The following is a 19,405-nucleotide window of genomic DNA, read 5'->3' as shown; positions in this document are numbered from 1 at the left end:
GCCGCCGTCAGTGTCAGCCAGTTTGCCGTGGCATACGGAGCTCCATCGCAGTCTTTAACACTGGTAGCATGCCGCGACAGCGTGGACGTGAACCGTATGTGCAGTTGACGGACTTTGAGCGAGGGCGTATAGTGGGCATGCGGGAGGCCGGGTGGACGTACCGCCGAATTGCTCAACACGTGGGGCGTGAGGTCTCCACAGTACATCGATGTTGTCGCCAGTGGTCGGCGGAAGGTGCACGTGCCCGTCGACCTGGGACCGGACCGCAGCGACGGGCGGATGCACGCCAAGACCGTAGGATCCTACGCAGTGCCGTAGGGGACCGCACCGCCACTTCCCAGCAAATTAGGGACACTGTTGCTCCTGGGGTATCGGCGAGGACCATTCGCAACCGTCTCCATGAAGCTGGGCTACGGTCCCGCACACCGTTAGGCCGTCTTCCGCTCACGCCCCAACATCGTGCAGCCCGCCTCCAGTGGTGTCGCGACAGGCGTGAATGGAGGGACGAATGGAGACGTGTCGTCTTCAGCGATGAGAGTCGCTTCTGCCTTGGTGCCAATGATGGTCGTATGCGTGTTTGGCGCCGTGCAGGTGAGCGCCACAATCAGGACTGCATACGACCGAGGCACACAGGGCCAACACCCGGCATCATGGTGTGGGGAGCGATCTCCTACACTGGCCGTACACCACTGGTGATCGTCGAGGGGACACTGAATAGTGCACGGTACATCCAAACCGTCATCGAACCCATCGTTCTACCATTCCTAGACCGGCAAGGGAACTTGCTGTTCCAACAGGACAATGCACGTCCGCATGTATCCCGTGCCACCCAACGTGCTCTAGAAGGTGTAAGTCAACTACCCTGGCCAGCAAGATCTCCGGATCTGTCCCCCATTGAGCATGTTTGGGACTGGATGAAGCGTCGTCTCTCGCGGTCTGCACGTCCGGCACGAACGCTGGTCCAGCTGAGGCGCCAGGTGGAAATGGCATGGCAAGCCGTTCCACAGGACTACATCCAGCATCTCTACGATCGTCTCCATGGGAGAATAGCAGCCTGCATTGCTGCGAAAGGTGGATATACACTGTACTAGTGCCGACATTGTGCATGCTCTGTTGCCTGTGTCTATGTGCCTGTGGTTCTGTCAGTGTGATCATGTGATGTATCTGACCCCAGGAATGTGTCAATAAAGTTTCCCCTTCGTGGGACAATGAATTCACGGTGTTCTTATTTCAATTTCCAGGAGGGTAACATCCTTCACAGTGGTCTTGTTTATTTTGTCCACTAAAGGAATGCTATCATCTTGGATCAGCATTCTCAAAACTTGTTTTCTGTAAATCAGTGTTCATGTTTGCAGTACGCCCAGGTCCTTCGGCTGTAGAAGTGGTGTAACATTCGGCAGCAAAAACTTCGCCACAATTTCTCCATCACATAATTCCTCAGTGCCGGAATGAGATTGCGCGTTATCAATCAAAATGATTTTTCCTTACAAAACCGTCGAATAGAGGGAACAAACTAGCCGTGAAATCATTCTTTGTACAGCTTACCATCCATACATGCTTTTTCTGGTTGCGATAATATACGGACAGGGACTATCAAAGTTACACGATCCTTGCAGCCGGCCGGTGTGGCCGTGCGGTTCTAGGCGCTTCAGTCTGGAACCGCGTGACTACTACGGTCGTAGGTTCGATTCCTGCCTCGGGCACGGATGTGTGTGATGTGCTTAGGTTAGTTAGGTTTAAGTAGTTCTACGTTCTAGGGGACTGATGACCACAGATGTTAAGTCCCATAGTGCTCAGAGCTATTTGAACCATTTTTTTAATGATCTTTGCTTATTTTAAAATCAGGAGCATGGTCTTCTGCTTTTGATGCGAGGCTTTTTGTTGACAATGTCCTAAAATGAAGGCCAGTCTCGTCAGCGTTATAAATTTGCTGGGAAGAATGCTTCCTCTCTCTTATCATTTTTTCAAACTCATCCAAGTATTCCTTCGCTGCATCACGGTCAGAAGAAAGCTTCTCTCCAGTAACTGTTAGCTGACGTATTCCATGACGGTTTTTGAATCTGTCCAACCAACCCCTACTCGCACTAAAAGACTCACCATCATTCATTAACTTGTTCAGGCAAATAGCCTTCACCTGAACCAGTGCTCCACCCAAAGGAGTTCCCCTTTCTCTTTTCTGCGTAAACCACAGGAAAATAGCTTCATACACTTTATCGCACTGGAACTGTTCTAAAGTCTGCCGAATTTCGAGTGTTTTTCCCGAAGAGGTTGCACAGGACTGTCCAGGCTTCAGTCGGTTCTTCTTCCAATCACAAGTGGTCGCTTTACCAACACCCAGTTCCGTTGCCAGGTTAGATACATTCTCACCATTGTATATCAGCTTCACAGCATTTAGTTTTTCTTTGAGTGTTGACGTTGTATATTTTCGTTTACTCACGACGAAAATACGTTCACCCCTACACCTGAACGAATACAGTACAACTGTTAACGCTTGCCAACGATCGATAACATAACCAAGCGCTTTGCGAGCCAACTGGCAGTGCACTGACCTCAGACACTACAAGGTCTCAGCAATGCACAACAATAAGGGCAGGGAGTAAGAGTGACCCATTGTTCCCACACTTGTCCCCATTTGTTACCATGGTGTACCTACTTATCTGCTTGGTATACCTCATTCTAGATGCTCGTCACCGTAATTCCGACTCATCCGAACAAATCGGTGATCCGAACAAGGTCTGGTCCCAATTAGTTCGGATTAATGGGACTCTACTCATCCTCCACTGAGGATGACACGGCGGTCGGATGGTCCCGGAAGGCCACTCGTGGCCTGAAGACGGAGTGCTATTTAGTACATAATGCATTACAACATGCATATTATATATATATTTATTTAAAAAAATGGTTCAAATGGCTCTGAGCACTATGGGACTTAACTTCTGAGATCACCGGAGTTAAGCGCTGTCGGGCGTCGCCGGCACTTGGATGGGTGACCATCCAGGCCGCCCTGCGCTGCTGCCATTTTTCGGGGTGCACTCAGCCTCGTGATGCCAATTGAGGAGCTACTCAACCGAATAGTAGCGGCTTCGGTCAAGAATACCATCATAACGACCGGGAGAGCGGTGTGCTGACCACACGCCCCTCCTATCCGCATCCTCCTCTGAGGATGACACGGCGGTCGGATGGTCCCGGTAGGCCACTTGTGGCCTGAAGACGGAGTGCTATTTAGTACTGCATATTACATGTATTCAGTTAAAAAAGATGTATCACGTCTTTTACAAACGGCTTTAACACTTACTGTACAGACGTTGTACGCTTCACGAAACAAGTTCGAATATCCCACCATGAACGTCAATGCACTTTTGCGCTCTAGCGAGATAACATGTTGTGTTGCTTGTTCCATTGCCTTTGGTTGGTTCCTAATCAATTCAGCAGCGTCTATGATGCGACGAAGCAGTTCATCTCGTGTATTTACCTACTCATTGTGCATCTCTGATTTCATCCAACCCCATAAACAGAAATCTAAAGGTCAGGTGATCTTGGAGCCCCGTTAATAGCACTGCCTTGGCCAATCCAGCGATTAGGGAAGCTGCAGTTGAGTTGATGCCTCACACGTAAGGTAACATGTGGAGGGGCACCGTCATGTTAACATTCCAGTTCAGTTGGCTAAGGAAACGTCTTTCAATAGTTCCAGAAATTAGTTTTCCAAAAGATGCAAGTACCTCTCCCCCGTCAATCGCTGATTGATAATAATGGACCTATCAAAAGGTTACCGATCATGCCGTACCAAATATTTATGGCAAAACGAACCTTGAAATTGCTATTCACTGAAGCGTGTGTATTTTCCCGTGATCATCGATGATTATTGCGTGTGTTGTTTATTCCATGTCGCGAAACATGGGCTTCGTCAGTGAATAGTATGTATGGAAGCAAATAACTATTCTCAATTACCCAGTGACAGAACTGAAGTCATTGGGCGTTGTCGCCAACGTGGAGATTTTGGACACACTGTATGTGAAATGGACACAGGTTTTCCGCATGTAATGTTTCCCAGACACGTGTCTGTGGGACATTCATACGCAGGGACATCCTTCGTATGGCCGGCCGGAGTGGCCGAGCGGTTAAAGGCGCTACAGTCTGGAACCGCACGACCGCTACGGTCGCAGGTTCGAATCCTGCTTCGGGCATGGATGTGTGTGATGTCCTTAGGTTAGTTAGGTTTAAGTAGTTCTAAGTTCTAGGGGACTGATGACCTCAGAAGTTAAGTCCCGTAGTGCTCAGAGCCATTTGAACCATTTGAACATCCTTCGTATGCTCGTACTGGGACTTCGCTCAACACTTGCGATAATTTCGTCCTGTTTTTGCAATGTTTATTGACGTGCACGCTCGGACGAAAAATGTCTACTTGGAAGAGAGCCTGTTGCACGCAAAGTGATAAACACTTCGGCAAACAGCCTGTGATCAGGTGATCGTCAAGTCGGAAAGCGCCTGTGGTATTCTTCTCTTGCAAATATGGTTTTCTATCTGCGTATTCCTCAGTACTGTAAACGTGTGGCATTGTTAGCAACGCTTGTACGAACACTGTTAAAATAATAATGTCGTGTGAGTAGGACCTCCAAAAAAAGGGCTCTGGTCACTATGGGACTTAACTTCTGAGGCCATCAGTCCCCTAGAACTTAGAACTACTTAAACCTAACTAACCTAAGGACATCACACACATCCATGCCCATAGCAGGATTCGGACCTGCGACCGTAGCGGTCGCGCGGTTCGAGACTGTAGCGCCTAGAACCGCTCGGCCACACCGGCCGGCACTAGGGCCTCCAGTTAACGCCATACACTACACAGCTAACCGATCCGTCGCCGGTACACTTCACAATCCGCGGTGGTCTCGCGGTTCTAGGCGCTCAGTCCGGAACCGCGCGAGTGCTACGGTCGCAGGTTCGAATCCTGCCTCGGGCATGGATGTGTGTGATGTCCTTAGGTCAGCTAGGTTTAAGTAGTTCTAAGTTCTAGGGGACTGATGACCACAGATGTTAAGTCCCATAGTGCTCAGAGCCATTTGAACCATTTGAACACTACACAATGCGGCTTACACGGCACAGCTGCGCAAACAACGGGTGGTTGTATTATGTACTACGTACGTGACCATAATACGTTGTAGGTTGCATAGCGTAAATATGGCATGTACCTGTGCATTGTTTGCAAGAAAATCACGTTACAGTCCAGTTGTATTGCGTATACGTTCACGTTGTGAACACCAGTTTTGCAGAATTAAAGTTCCTTTCAATAACCATACCTCCCTAACGAAGCATTAGTGGACCTACGTTCATATAACACTTTTTGTTCAGAATTACTTATACTATCACTGTTTAAAATATTGACCTTTCCTCCCCAAATATCCTGTATATTATATACAGGGTGTTCCATTTATCTTGATCACCGTAAATAACTGTTTGTCCAGCTGCAAATTACAAAATGTTTCAAGCAAATGTTCTTTAACCGTCAGGTGGACATCAATCAGCATGGTTGCTTTCCTTGGAGCTTTGTTTCTTACAAACATATGAACAGCGGAATGACTTTTTTAAATGGCACTCTGTATTTTTTATTCGCTAGTTCATTTCCTCTGCTAAAGACCTATTCAAAAATTATCACAGTGTACCATTCACTGAAACACAACGTTATTAATTACATAACACAACGTTGACTTTGAGTCCGGGATCACAAACTCGTCCACTTGCTAGAGGTGTCAGAAAACAAAAGAAAATCAAATAAAAACATAACACAAAATTGACCTTGACTCTCCTGTACCACTGTCCAGGAGTAGATCATTCGAATGTGCTCAAAGTGGTGACCCTGGACACCGATATACTGGTGCACTCGTTGAATGAAAGAATTATTTACTGCTTCCAGCGTTGCCTGCTGAAGAGAATTACAAACAAGCATGAAACGTTCCTGCATGTCCTCTGGAGTTGCTGGAATATCGCGATAAACAATGTCTTTGATACATCCCCAAAGAAAAAAAGTCCAGAGGATTTAAATCAGGAGACCTAGCAGGCCAAGTAACTTTCCTTTTCTACCAATCCATCTGGCAGGATACCTTCGGTTCAGAACACGACGTGCACGCAAGGCATTATGTGCCGGACATCCATCGTGTTGATACCACATAAGCATTCTGGTTCTTAGCAGCACTTCGTCCAGAAGAGGAGGAAGAATTCGTCTGCAGAAGTTGGCACATACTCTCTGCCGTTTAGACTACCATTGATGAAACAAGAGTCAATAATTGTAATATGAAGCATCCCACACCAGACATTAACTCTCCATTGACACTCATGTTCCACCTGTCTAAGCCATCGTGGTTTGTCTCTGGACCAATAATGAGCTGGCCGTTGTGACCGAGCGGTTCTAGGTGCTTCAGTCCGGAACCGCTCTTCTGCTACGGTCACAAGTTCGAATCCTGCCTCGGGCATGGGTGTGTGTGAAGTCCTTAGCTCAGTTAGGTTTAAGTAGTTCTAAGTCTAGGGGACTGATGACCTTTAGACTTGGGTAGATGTATCTATCTGTCACCAATCTCGAGATTACTGACCTGATGTAGCACACTCATTTGCGTTCGCGGAGCGCCAGCGATAAAGCCAGAGTGAAATTTCCGCAGCATTCCTTATATTTCATAAACTGTTTTAGATATCGAAATGAGACTTTGGCAAATGATAGCACGTAAAGAGGGGAGTGTTTTACGACATCGTTATTATGTGAAACTTCATTATCTACCTTGTCATTCAGGAACTATAGACTTTTTTGATGAAAGAATGCAATTTTTAAGGGCCATTGATAGGCTGGTCAAACAAGAAATGCTATGAGTTTTGGAACAACACAGGTGAAGAGATTGCATTTTTTTTTTAATACCGAGGATGTAGTTTTCCACAAGCTGCTGACCCTACTTTTCCACAGTTCCCCACTTAATAAACTTAATACCCCACTGTTACAGAATTCTCTTGCAGTTGCGTATGCACAACATAGTAGTGAGGTGAGACTGTGTAAACTCCATGTTGTTTTGGAGAAGGAAGCAAATTTTAACATAGTAACTAGAGAAATGTGTAGGTTTCACGCAAATTCGCCACTCATGATGCTTGTCTGAAAGTTAAAAATGATTAACAAGACATGTGAAAATAAATTGCAGCATTTTGAACTGAATTCTTTGTAGACACTAATCAAAGCAGAGAGGGCAGTATATATTTTTCAAGTGTGGGTATGGAAGGGCCCCACTTAATATTTACAAAAAATGTGAGTGTACGTTTCAGTTTACAATGGGATTGCCCGCCAGCACTCGGCATTTCCCCTACAATGCCTGCTTGAAACCCCCACCACTGCCGCTCTCCCCATGCGTGTGCTGTCACTGGCGCATCTGCTAGTCACAGCATTCTGTGCGGACTGCACCTAAACGACGACATACGCATTGCTGGATTGGGTGTAGTGATGAAGGTGATGTGACTCCATTGCCTTGGCCCCCAGGTCACCTGACATAATGTGTGTGTGAAATCTTATGGGACTTAACTGCTAAGGTCATCAGTCCTTAAGCTTACACACTACTTAACCTAAATTATCCTAAGGACAAACACACACACCCATGCCCGAGGGAGGACTCGAACCTCCGCCGGGACCAGCCGCACAGTCCATGACTGCAGCGTCCGAGACCGCTCGGCTAATCCCGCGCGGCCCTGACACAATGCCTTGTGACTTTCTCCCTTGGGCTTGCATTGAGGATCGTGTTTACATTTCTCTGCTGCCAAGAACACTGGAACAGAGCAGCGAACACATTAATGCTGCTGTGATCAACATTGACAGGGTTTTGCTACATATGCTACGTAAGATATGAAAGGAACTTGTCTACCTCCTAGCCATGTGTTAGCAGACGGGCACCCGTTTGTTGAACATTTGTAGAATGCAAAATGCAAATTTCGATAATTTCAGTTTCTACTCATGCACCAATCATATCTGCACATGTACACTCTAGGAGTTATGTGAATGGAGAGGAAATTGGTAGATTTGCTGTATGAGAGTGGTTTGATAAGTCCAGTAAAACGGCAAGACAATTTTTTGTTTCGTAAACAACTTAGCTCACTTCTTGACATAGTCTTCTTTGAGGGATATACACTTGCTCCAGCGATCCTACAACTTTTTAATCCCATAGTAAAAATAGGTCTGTTCAAAAATGGTTCAAATGGCTCTGAGCACTATGGGACTTAACATCTATGGTCATCAGTCCCCTAGAACTTAGAACTACTTAAACCTAACTAACCTAAGGACATCACACAACACCCAGTCATCACGAGGTAGAGAAAAAACAGGTCTGTGAAACTCTGCAAAATACTCACTGCAACTATCATTTCCTCACCTGATGAAAATTCCTTCTCAACAATCCAAAATTTCAAGGTGGAGAACAGGAAGAAATCACCTGGGGCTAGGTTTGCTGAATAGAGTGCATTAGGAGCCAGTTCGAAGCCCAGTTCATGCACTTTTACTATTGTTATCGCTGATGTGGTGGATGGTGCATTATCCTCGTGGAAGATGGACGTTTTGTCTGCCAGCTTTGGTCTTTTTTCGGCCAACGCAAGTTTCAAATGATCCAACAAAGAAGCATAATATGGCCCAGTTACGATTCTGCCTTTTTCCAAGAAACAATAAAGAGATTTTCACTCTGCAGCGGAGTGTGTGCTGATACAAAACTTCCTGGCAGCTTAAAACTGTGTGCCCGACCGAGACTCGAACTCGGGACCTTTGCCTTTCACGGGAAAGTGCTCTACCAACTGAGCTACCGAAGCACGACTCACACCCGGTACTCACAGCTTTACTTCTGCCAGTACCTCGTCTCCTACCTTCCAAACTTTACAGAAGCTCTCCTGCCATATGGTCCAGATATGGTTCTGACTTTTTACAAATAATCTACGAGGACTATTCCTTGCGAATCAAAAAAAAAAAGGGTCATTACCTTACCAGCTGACGAAATAGTCTTTCCCTTTATCAGTGCTCTTTCACCATCCTTTGTCCATGTTCGACTGCCGTTTTGACCATGGTGTATAATGATGGATTACGGTTTCATCAACAGTCACAAATCGACGCAAAAATTTTTGCAGTTGCGAGTAAACATCGCCATATATTGTGTTGAAATGTTGTGCTGGACGCAGTTTTGGTTGACCAATACCGAGGATTTCAATAATAATATAAATAAAACATGTTTTAATATAATCATAATAATTTGGTTATGGCAGTGGCGAGTAAAGTAATTCCGCTTTTTGAGGAGGGCCACGTCCCCATGCTATGACCCCATGAAACCCTCCCCCGTCCTTGGATCTGTGCTGACCTGCGTTCTTCGAGCGTTACTGCTGCCTGCTTAGTACACAGCGCGGTGTCGCTGTCTTTGTGCACAGTACGGGAAGAGAAACTTTTTTGTAGTCAGGCACGTGAGACTGTGCGCAAAGTCATTAAATATATGTCACATACGACAAATAAGGGAGTAAATACCTGATTAAAAAGTTTCACTGAGTGGGAGTCAGGAACCACAGGATTTTGCAGTTGCCTAATAAAGAACATAAGGAGGCAGGGGAAAACATTGCTACAATTACTTCCCAAGCTTTATTTACTTCAGGAAATATGAAGAAAAGGAGAAGAAAACTTTTTATTTAGACAATACTGACTAAGAGATTGTCATGGGATAACACTATGTCCAGGCAGCATGTGTTCTTCATTTTATCTCCCCAGTATCACGGTAAGAGACATTTTTATTCCGTTTTTGCTTTATGAGATTTCCATCAGGCAGCACGTGGTTGAAATGTTGTTACTTTGGTTAATCCTTCATTTATGCTATTATTTCTTTTTGCGACTTTCTAAGAAACCATTTTATTTGTACATTTGTATTTGGTGAGTTATTCAACCATACTGACGTAACCTGATAATGAGACTTCACCTTGAAACTTCAGTTTTTTTCAAAAAAAATTAGTGGCTATTTCACATATTTGGAGTGTTTACTCTTTGATCCCAAAACGATTTTTCTGTATTCGAATTGCAAGCACGTCTAAGAACTACGGACTGCGTGAGGGACTGACGCATTTGACAGTTGTCAAAGTGGCATTTAATGCATTACTGGTTTGCTCTGTGTCATTTGGTCCAAGTCTCCCAAAAAAGAAGAAGAACGTAAGAAAAATGTAGTTTTGGGTCTTGTAGAAGCTGTTTCTCTATTCAATATCGAAGACTGAAGAAAGCAAGGATCCCAGCACTCTCAGAAGACGATCTGCTTACCTAGACACGTACCACAGATCAAGCAGTCCACAACAGGCTGCCTGGAGAAGGAAAATTTCAAGAAAAAGACAGCCCTGGTCTTGAAATTACAAGGGAAAGAAACCTTACAGGAGCAGGAAGGGAAAATGTATGATGCTGGTGATGGGTATATGGTGTGTACTAGCATCATTTTTTAATAAAAATGTGTAATTCATTTTCCAGGCAGTTTGTCTTTCTAAGTACCGTGCCGACTTTTTTATCCTAAATATTAACCAGGCTTAATGAAATTTTTGCAGGAAGTAGTCTTGAGGTACTTTCATACTTCTGTGCAAATAGTATTAGAGAAATTCTAAGTTCTTATTTTATTATCATATTTCTGTATTGGAAGTAAATTAATAACATTTCTCATAAAATGAATGCATAGGACTGTTGAAGAATGTCTTGTAAATGTACCTAAATATAAGTTTTCAAAAATACCATTAAAGATCATATTAAAAATTGAAAACTCAAAAGCCAAAGAAGTTCTCGACTTCAAAGCTTGCGTACTGCTACATCTTTACGTGATAGACATGATTTTAAAATTCGGATGAAATCGTCAAACCATAAGAAAAATTTTTGAATGGGTTCTCCGCCTTCAGACTCAGCTGTAGCTTTCAAGTTATGCTAGATATACGAGGGTCGTTCAATAACTGAAGAGTCAAATTGGTCTGGGGAAAAAACTGTTAGTAGGGAAAGTTTGGTACTTTTATGGCTTTAAGTCGGCATCACTGGGATGAGCCCCTGATCAGCTGATGTATCAACATTGTTTTGTTTATAACCTCAAAAATACATTTCAAGATGGCGAGTCCGCTTGAAACGTTCACATTATTTGAACAACATTCTGTTGTTCGTTTTTTACTTGCTGAAGGCGAGAAACCAGTGAATATAGACTGTAGAATGTCTAAAGTTTATGGTGAAGGTTGTATGAATCGTGCAAATTTTTACAAGTGGGTAGAGCAGTTCACAAATAGTCGCGACTCAGTGACTGACTAACACCATTCTGGACGAGTAGTTGCACTTTCAACTCCCTTACTTTAAAGTCGAATTGATGACATTATTCGTGGTAACCGCCGTGTGACTGTGGAAATGATAGTTGATAAGGTTCAAGTTAGAAATGGTACAGTTGATAACATTATGTGTATCAAGCTGAAGTACCGCAAAACATGTAAAAGATGGGTCCCAAAGGAGTTGACGCGGCTACATAAGGAAACGAGGTTCAGAGTGTGTGCAGAATTAAAGGAACATTATGAAAGGGGAGGTGGAGCACTTCCTCGACAAAATCTTAACTTGTGATGAAATTTGGGTCTACTATTATGAGCCAGTATCAAAAAGACAAAGCATGGAGTGGATGTACACTCCAACTCGCCAGTCAAGAAAAAATTCAAAAACCAAGCATCAGGCAAAGGTTATGTTGACGGTGTTTTGGGATGCTGAAGGTGATCATCTAGAAGAGCAGCGTACAATAACGGCCAATACTGCTCGGATATGTTTTTAAAGAATGTGAAGCCAGTCATGAGAGAGAGAGAGACGTCGTGGATCTCAGAGGAGAGGCGTGATGCTTCATCAAGACAACTCATATTGCTCAACTAACCCGTGAAACCCTGGACAAAACGCGCTGGGAAGTTCTGCCTCATCCCCCTCACAGTCCTGATTTAGCACCTAGTGACTTCCGTTTGTTTGGAGCACTGAAGGAGGCATTACGTGGGAAGAGGTTCCAGGACAACGAGGACGTGAAAACGTTTGTGGGAAACTGGTTGACATCGAGATAAAGAATTCTTTGCAGCCGGAATAGAAAAGCTTGTAGCCCGTTGGAAAAAGTGCAAAACTATTGTTTTGTAAAAATAAACACTTTTTCTCCACACTAATTTGTCTCTATTTATTGAATGACCCTCATACATTTTTGTCTGGCCTTCAGCTGTCTCCTGTCGTTCACAGCGGAGGCCTCACCCTCCACTCCCCCCCGCCCCCCTCCCCAGTGCAGTCGCCCTTCCAGCCCCACCGTCGGCGCAGCCTTGGGACAAGCAATTGTCTACACTCTGCCCTCTGCCACAACCAAGTGTGGTGCTGGGGTGCAGACGTGAGTGTAGTCGTTACTGACCTGCCTGATGCTGGCGGTGTTGTTGTTGTAGTCCCTGGTGAGAGTGACGACTGGGTAACCGGCGTTGCGAGTCCATCCGAGGAAGATGTCGCCCAGCTTGAACGTCTGGAAACCCCTGGTGCCTCCAATCTGTGCGTCGAGTGCTGCGAAGAGGTCTATCTCCGTGGCCGCGCCGTAGGCTCTGCCGGAGGCACGTGCATTTGTAAGTAAACAGATACCATTAAAGAAATGGTTCAAATGGCTCTGAGCACTATGGGACTCAACATCTTGGGTAATAAGTCCCCTAGAACTTAGAACTACTGAAACCTAACTAACCTAAGGACATCACACACACCCATGCCCGAGGCAGGATTCGAGCCTGCGACCGTAGCAGTCCCGCGGTTCCGGACTGAGCGCCTAGAACCGCGAGACCACCGCGGATTGTGTAGTGTACCGGCGACGGAACTGGAGGCCCTAGTGCCGGCCGGTGTGGCCGAGCTGTTCTAGGCGCTACAGTCTCGAAGCGCGCGACCGCTACGGTCGCAGGTGCGAATCCTGCCACGGGCATGGGTGTGTGTGATGTCCTTAGGTTAGTTAGGTTTAAGTAGTTCTAAGTTCTAGGGGACTGATGACCTCAGAAGTTAAGTCCCATAGTGCTCAGAGCCATTTTTTTGGAGGCCCTAGTCACACGACATTATTATTTTAACAGTATTCGTACAACCGCTGCTAATAATGCCACACGTCTACAGTACTGAGGAATACGCAGATAGAAAACCACATTTGCAAGAGAAGAATACCACAGGCGCTTTCCGACTTGACGATCACCTGATCACAGGCTGTTTGCCGAAGTGTTTATCACTTAGCGTGCAACAGGCTCTCTTCCAAGTAGACATTTTTCGTCCGAGCGTGCACGTCAATAAACATTGCAAAAACAGGACGAAATTATCGCAAGTGTTGAGCGAAGTCCCAGTACGAGCATACGAAGGATGTTCAAATGGTTCAAATGGCTCTGAGCACTATGGAACTCAACTGCTGTGGTCATAAGTCCCCTACAACTTAGAACTACTTAAACCTAACTAACCTAAGGACATCACACACATCCATGCCCGAAGCAGGATTCGAACCTGCGACCGTAGCGGTCGAGCGGTTCCAGACTGTAGCGCCTTTAACCGCTCGGCCACTCCGGCCGGCCATACGAAGGATGTCCCTGCGTATGAATGTCCCACAGACACGTGTCTGGGAAACATTACATGCGGAAAACCTGTGTCCATTTCACATACAGTGTGTCCAAAATCTCCACGTTGGCGACAACGCCCAATGACTTCAGTTCTGTCACTGGGTAATTGAGAATAGTTATTTGCTTCCATACATACTATTCACTGACGAAGCCCATGTTTCGCGACATGGAATAAACAACACACGCAATAATCATCGATGATCACGGGAAAATACACACGCTTCAGTGAATAGCAATTTCAAGGTTCGTTTTGCCATAAATATTTGGTACAGCATGATCGCTAACCTTTTGATAGGACCACCGCGGCCGGCCAGATACCATTAGCTGGCGTTACTTACAAGGGTGACTCCTCATTGGACCACCTCAGATTTAGTGGTAAAAGGGCCCAGTTAACAGCCAGTCAAACTCTGAACAGGGATCAAGCACCAAGACAGGAAGGAGGTATACTGGACTGTGACAAAAATGCAACAGTGAATGGTTCAAGGCCAAGAAGTGCAATATAGAGCAGCCTTAAAGAGCAATGTCGTTGTGGTTAACTGGTTACGGTGGTGGATTGCCCAATGGGCAGACTATGATCGAACCTCCCTTGTGCCAATTTTCGTTTTTTTCGGCTGCTCGCTGTAGGGACCTATAATAACAGTTCATTCGGCACAACTACTCTTTCGAATGGGAACCGAAAACGTTTGATAAAAAGGCGACAAGTTAACCAAATCCTCTCCCAGAAGACACATTTGGTGCGTTATACATGACGTTACTGCCGGTACACGTCTCAAATGATAGGACTCTCTTATCGACGCACCTAAATTGTACATCTTGTAAGCAAATGAGATATGCCTCCTTGCCCGTTTTAGGTGGTAGTATGAATGTGAATGCAATCAGTCCCAACAAAATGATGAAAACATAATAGTTTGTCACATAAGCTGCAACAGATGAAGACAACAATTTCAAAAATGGTTCAAATGGCTCTAGGCACTATGGGACTTAACATCTGAGGTCGTCAGGACCCTAGACGTAGAACTACTTAAACCTAAGGACATCACACACATCGATGCCCGAGGCAGCATTCGAACCTGCGACCGTATCAGCAGCGCGGTTCTGGACTGAAGCACCTAGAACCCGTCGGCCACAGCTACCGGCTGGGTCTAATACTTCACGGGGATATGAAATGGAATGGTCAGATAGGTTCAGTTGTGGGTAAAGTAAGTGATAGACTTCGGTTTATTGGTAGAATATTGGGGAAGTGCAATCGAGCTACATAGGAGATTACTTACAAATCACTCGTGCGACCAGTTATAGAATATTGCTCAAGTGTGTGGGATCCATACTGGATGGGACTAACAGGGGATATTGAATGTATACAAAGAAAGGCAGTACGAATAGTCACATGTTTATATAATCCATGGGAGTGTGTCACTGGAATACTGAAGGAACTGAAACAGGGGACTGATGACCTAAGATGTTAAGTCCCATAGTACTCAAAGCCATTTGAACCATTTTTGAACGGATTAAACTATCCTGGGAAAGTCAATTAACAAAGATTCAAGAACCGGCTTTAAATGATTACTCTAGGGATATACTTCAACCCCATATGTGTCGCTCACATAGGGATCTTGAGGACAAGATTAGAATAATTACACCCCGCACAGAGGCATTTAAATAATCATTCTAGCCGCGCTCCATACGTGAATGGAACTGGAATAAGTGGTACAATGGGACGTACCCTCTGCCACGCACCTTACTGTGGTTTGCAAAAATGGTTCAAATGGCTCTGAGCACTATGGGATTCAACTGCTGTGGTCATAAGTCCCATAGAACTTAGAACTACTTAAACCTAACTAACCTAAGGACATCACACACATCCATGCCCGAGGCAGGATTCGAACCTGCGACCGTAGCGGGCGTGCGGTTCCAGACTGTAGCGCGTTTAACCGCTCGGCCACTCCGGCCGGCCTGTGGTTTGCAGAGTATAGACGTAGGCAAAAGTTGTGCGACAGATTTGCCCCCTCGTCTTGACTGCTACACAAAAGCCACGGCGCGTAATTGTAATCCCCAAGTATTTAGCGAATTCCTTTTTAGTACTCATATGGATGACTTCACAATTCTCATTATTTAGAGTCAATGGTCACTTTTTGCACCACACAAATATTTTCTCTAAATCATTTTGCAATTCATTTTCATCATCTGATGACTATACAAGACGGTAAATGACAGCATCAGCTGCAAACTGTCCAAGAGGACTGCTCACATTATATAGACCAGGAACAGCATAGAGCCTATGACACTTCCTTGCGGAACGCGGGATATTGCTTCTGTTTTACTCTCTCCGTCAATTACTGCGAACTGTGACCTCTCAGACAGGAAATCACGACTCCAGTCGCACAACTGAGACGATACTCCACAGACACACAGTTTGATTAAAAGTCGCTTATGGGGAAATCTAAAAATATGGAAACAGTTTGACGATCCCTGGCGACAGCACTCATTGCGTCATGAGAATGAAGAGCTATTTCTGTTTCACAAGAACGATATTTTCTTCGAGGTAACTCATAATAGTCGAACACTGTATATGTTCCAAAAATCGTGCTGCAAATTGACGTTAGTGATATGCGTCGCCGGCCGCTGTGGCCGAGCGGTTCTTCAGTCCGGAACCACGCGGTTGCTACGGTCGCAGGTTCGAATCCTGCCTCGGGCATGGGTGTGTGTGATGTCCTTAGGTTAGTTAGGTTTACGTAGTTCTAAGTCTAGGGGACTGATGACCTCCGATGTTAAGTCCCTTAGTGCTTAGAGCCATTTGCACCATTTGATATGCGTCTCTAATTCAGCGAATTAATCCTACGTCCTCTATGAGTACTGGTGATTTGTGCAGCTTTTTAGGTTTTAGGTACGGATTTTTCGAAAAGGGAGCTGTTGTAAACGATTGCTAAGTATGGAACTATTGTATCAGCACACTCTGAAAGTAACTTTGCTGTGACACACTCTGGACTAGAAGCCTTGCCTTTATTAAGCGATTTAAGCTGCCTCGCTACTCCGAAGGTACCTACATCCAAATTACTCATGTTGGCAGTTATTCTTGATAAGAATTTTGGGATATTTATTTCGTCTTCTGAAGCAATTTAGGACACCTATGTAGCTAACTCTGCTTTAGTTTCACTGTTATCATTAACATTAGCCTTCCGGCGACCACACTCATGTCCACGGTTTGCTTTGTCAAAACGAACTGCTACTTCATACAGTTATAATTGGTGGAGACTTTAGTCTACCTTCGATTTCTTCGCGAAAATACATGTTCAAAGCCGGTGGTAGGCAGAAAACATCTTCCGAAATTGTACTAAATGCTTTCTCTGAGAATTACTTTGAACGATTAGTTCATGAGCCCTCACGAATTGTAAATGGTTGCGAAAACACGCTTGACCTCTTAGCCACAAATAATCCTGATGTAATAGAGAGCGTCATGACAGAGACAGGGATTAGTGAACACAAGGTCATTGTAGCGAGGCTCAAAACCACATCAACGAAAACCACTAAAAATAAAGGCAAAATACACTCCTGGAAATGGAAAATGGAAAAAAGAACACATTGACACCGGTGTGTCAGACCCACCATACTTGCTCCGGACACTGCGAGAGGGCTGTACAAGCAATGATCACACGCACGGCACACCGGACACACCAGGAACCGCGGTGTTGGCCGTCGAATGGCGCTAGCTGCGCAGCATTTGTGCACCGCCGCCGTCAGTGTCAGCCAGTTTGCCGTGGCATACGGAGCTCCATCGCAGTCTTTAACACTGGTAGCATGTCGCGACAGCGTGGACGTGAACCGTATGTGCAGTTGACGGACTTTGAGCGAGGGCGTATAGTGGGCATGCGGGAGGCCGGGTGGACGTACCGCCGAATTGCTCAACACGTGGGGCGTGAGGTCTCCACAGTACATCGATGTTGTCGCCAGTGGTCGGCGGAAGGCGCACGTGCCCGTCGACCTGGGACCGGACCGCAGCGACGCACGGATGCACGCCAAGACCGTAGGATCCTACGCAGTGTCGTAGGGGACCGCACCGCCACTTCCCAGCAAATTAGGGACACTGTTGCTCCTGGGGTATCGGCGAGGACCATTCGCAACCGTCTCCATGAAGCTGGGCTACGGTCCCGCACACCGTTAGGCCGTCTTCCGCTCACGCCCCAACATCGTGCAGCCCGCCTCCAGTGGTGTCGCGACAGGCGTGAATGGAGGGACGAATGGAGACGTGTCGTCTTCAGCGATGAGAGTCGCTTCTGCCTTGGTGCCAATGATGGTCGTATGCGTGTTGGGCGCCGTGCAGGTGAGCGCCACAATCAGGACTGCATACGACCGAGGCACACAGGGCCAACACCCGGCATCACGGTGTGGGGAGCGATCTCCTACACTGGCCGTACACCACTGGTGATCGTCGAGGGGACACTGAATAGTGCACGGTACATCCAAACCGTCATCGAACCCATCGTTCTACCATTCCTAGACCGGCAAGGGAACTTGCTGTTCCAACAGGACAATGCACGTCCGCATGTATCCCGTGCCACCCAACGTGCTCTAGAAGGTGTAAGTCAACTACCCTGGCCAGCAAGATCTCCGGATCTGTCCCCCATTGAGCATGTTTGGGACTGGATGAAGCGTCGTCTCACGCGGTCTGCACGTCCAGCACGAACTCTGGTCCAACTGAGCCGCCAGGTGGAAATGGCATGGCAAGCCGTTCCACAAGACTACATCCAGCATCTCTACGATCGTCTCCATGGGAGAATAGCAGCCTGCATTGCTGCGAAAGGTGGATATACACTGTACTAGTGCCGACATTGTGCATGCTCTGTTGCCTGTGTCTATGTGCCTGTGGTTCTGTCAGTGTGATCATGTGATGTATCTGACCCCAGGAATGTGTCAATAAAGTTTCCCCTTCCTGGGACAATGAATTCACGGTGTTCTTATTTCAATTTCCAGGAGTGTATATCTATTTAAAACAGCAGATAAAAATTCGATTCTCCATTCCTTCCATGCTACTTACGTAAGTGTACACCACATATGGCTCAAATTCGAAGATACAGTATCGACAGCAATAGATAGATTCATGCCGCATAAGTTACTAAGAGACGGGACTGATCCAGCGTGGTACACAAAACACGTCAGAACACTGTTGCAGAAGCAACAAAAAATGTATGCCAAATTCAGAAGAACGAAAAATCCTCAGTACTGGCTAAGTTTCACGGAAGCTCGAAATTTAGTGCGGACGTCAATGCGAGATGCTTTCAATAGTTTCCACAACGAAGCATTGTCTCAAAATACGGTAGAAAATCCAAAGAGATTCTGGTCGTATGTAAAGTACACCAGTGGCAAAAAACAGTCAATACCGTCACTGCGCGATAGCGATGGAAATGTTACCGATGATGGGGCCACTGAAGCGGAGTTACTAAATACAAACTGCCTATTGGCTTCTGTCTCGGGTTCTTCGGCCAACGTTCATCTAACGATTTTTCTGACGTTTCGCCAGCACGAGTGGCTGGCATTGTCAAAGCTTCACCCTCCATTGCCGGTGGTGAACTGGAGCCGAGCTCGCGGCCGCAGACTATATATACCTGGCGCGCCAACGTCCGAGGGCTTCTCCGCGGTCATTTTCCGGTGCGGTTCTCCTCTTGCTACCTGCGACGGTCGTTCGCTGCAGTACGGGAAGCCAGGATCCGTTTACCTTAAGGCTGTCCTCTTTCTTGTTGAAACTGTTCGCGTGTTAGAAGTGTAACAGAGCCAAACACTCGGCGAAGTAAGG

General features: G+C 46.0%; 1 protein-coding gene across 2 annotated transcripts in view; it reads right to left on the bottom strand.

The window, feature by feature from the left end:
* LOC126109410 (aminopeptidase N-like) overlaps positions 1–19,405 on the bottom strand; it is a 282,593-nt gene that overhangs the window by 107,479 nt on the left and 155,709 nt on the right. For both annotated transcript variants that reach the window (XM_049914443.1, XM_049914444.1), the window contains exon 10: positions 12,405–12,585. In XM_049914443.1, the coding sequence (XP_049770400.1) occupies positions 12,405–12,585 (181 nt within the window). The remainder of the gene's footprint in view (positions 1–12,404; positions 12,586–19,405) is intronic.

This window comes from Schistocerca cancellata, chromosome 12, assembly GCF_023864275.1.
Source record: "Schistocerca cancellata isolate TAMUIC-IGC-003103 chromosome 12, iqSchCanc2.1, whole genome shotgun sequence".
Classification (NCBI taxonomy): Eukaryota; Metazoa; Arthropoda; class Insecta; order Orthoptera; family Acrididae; genus Schistocerca; species Schistocerca cancellata.
The sequence above is the reverse complement of the archived record's forward strand: the minus strand, read 5'-3'. Positions and strand labels throughout refer to the sequence as shown.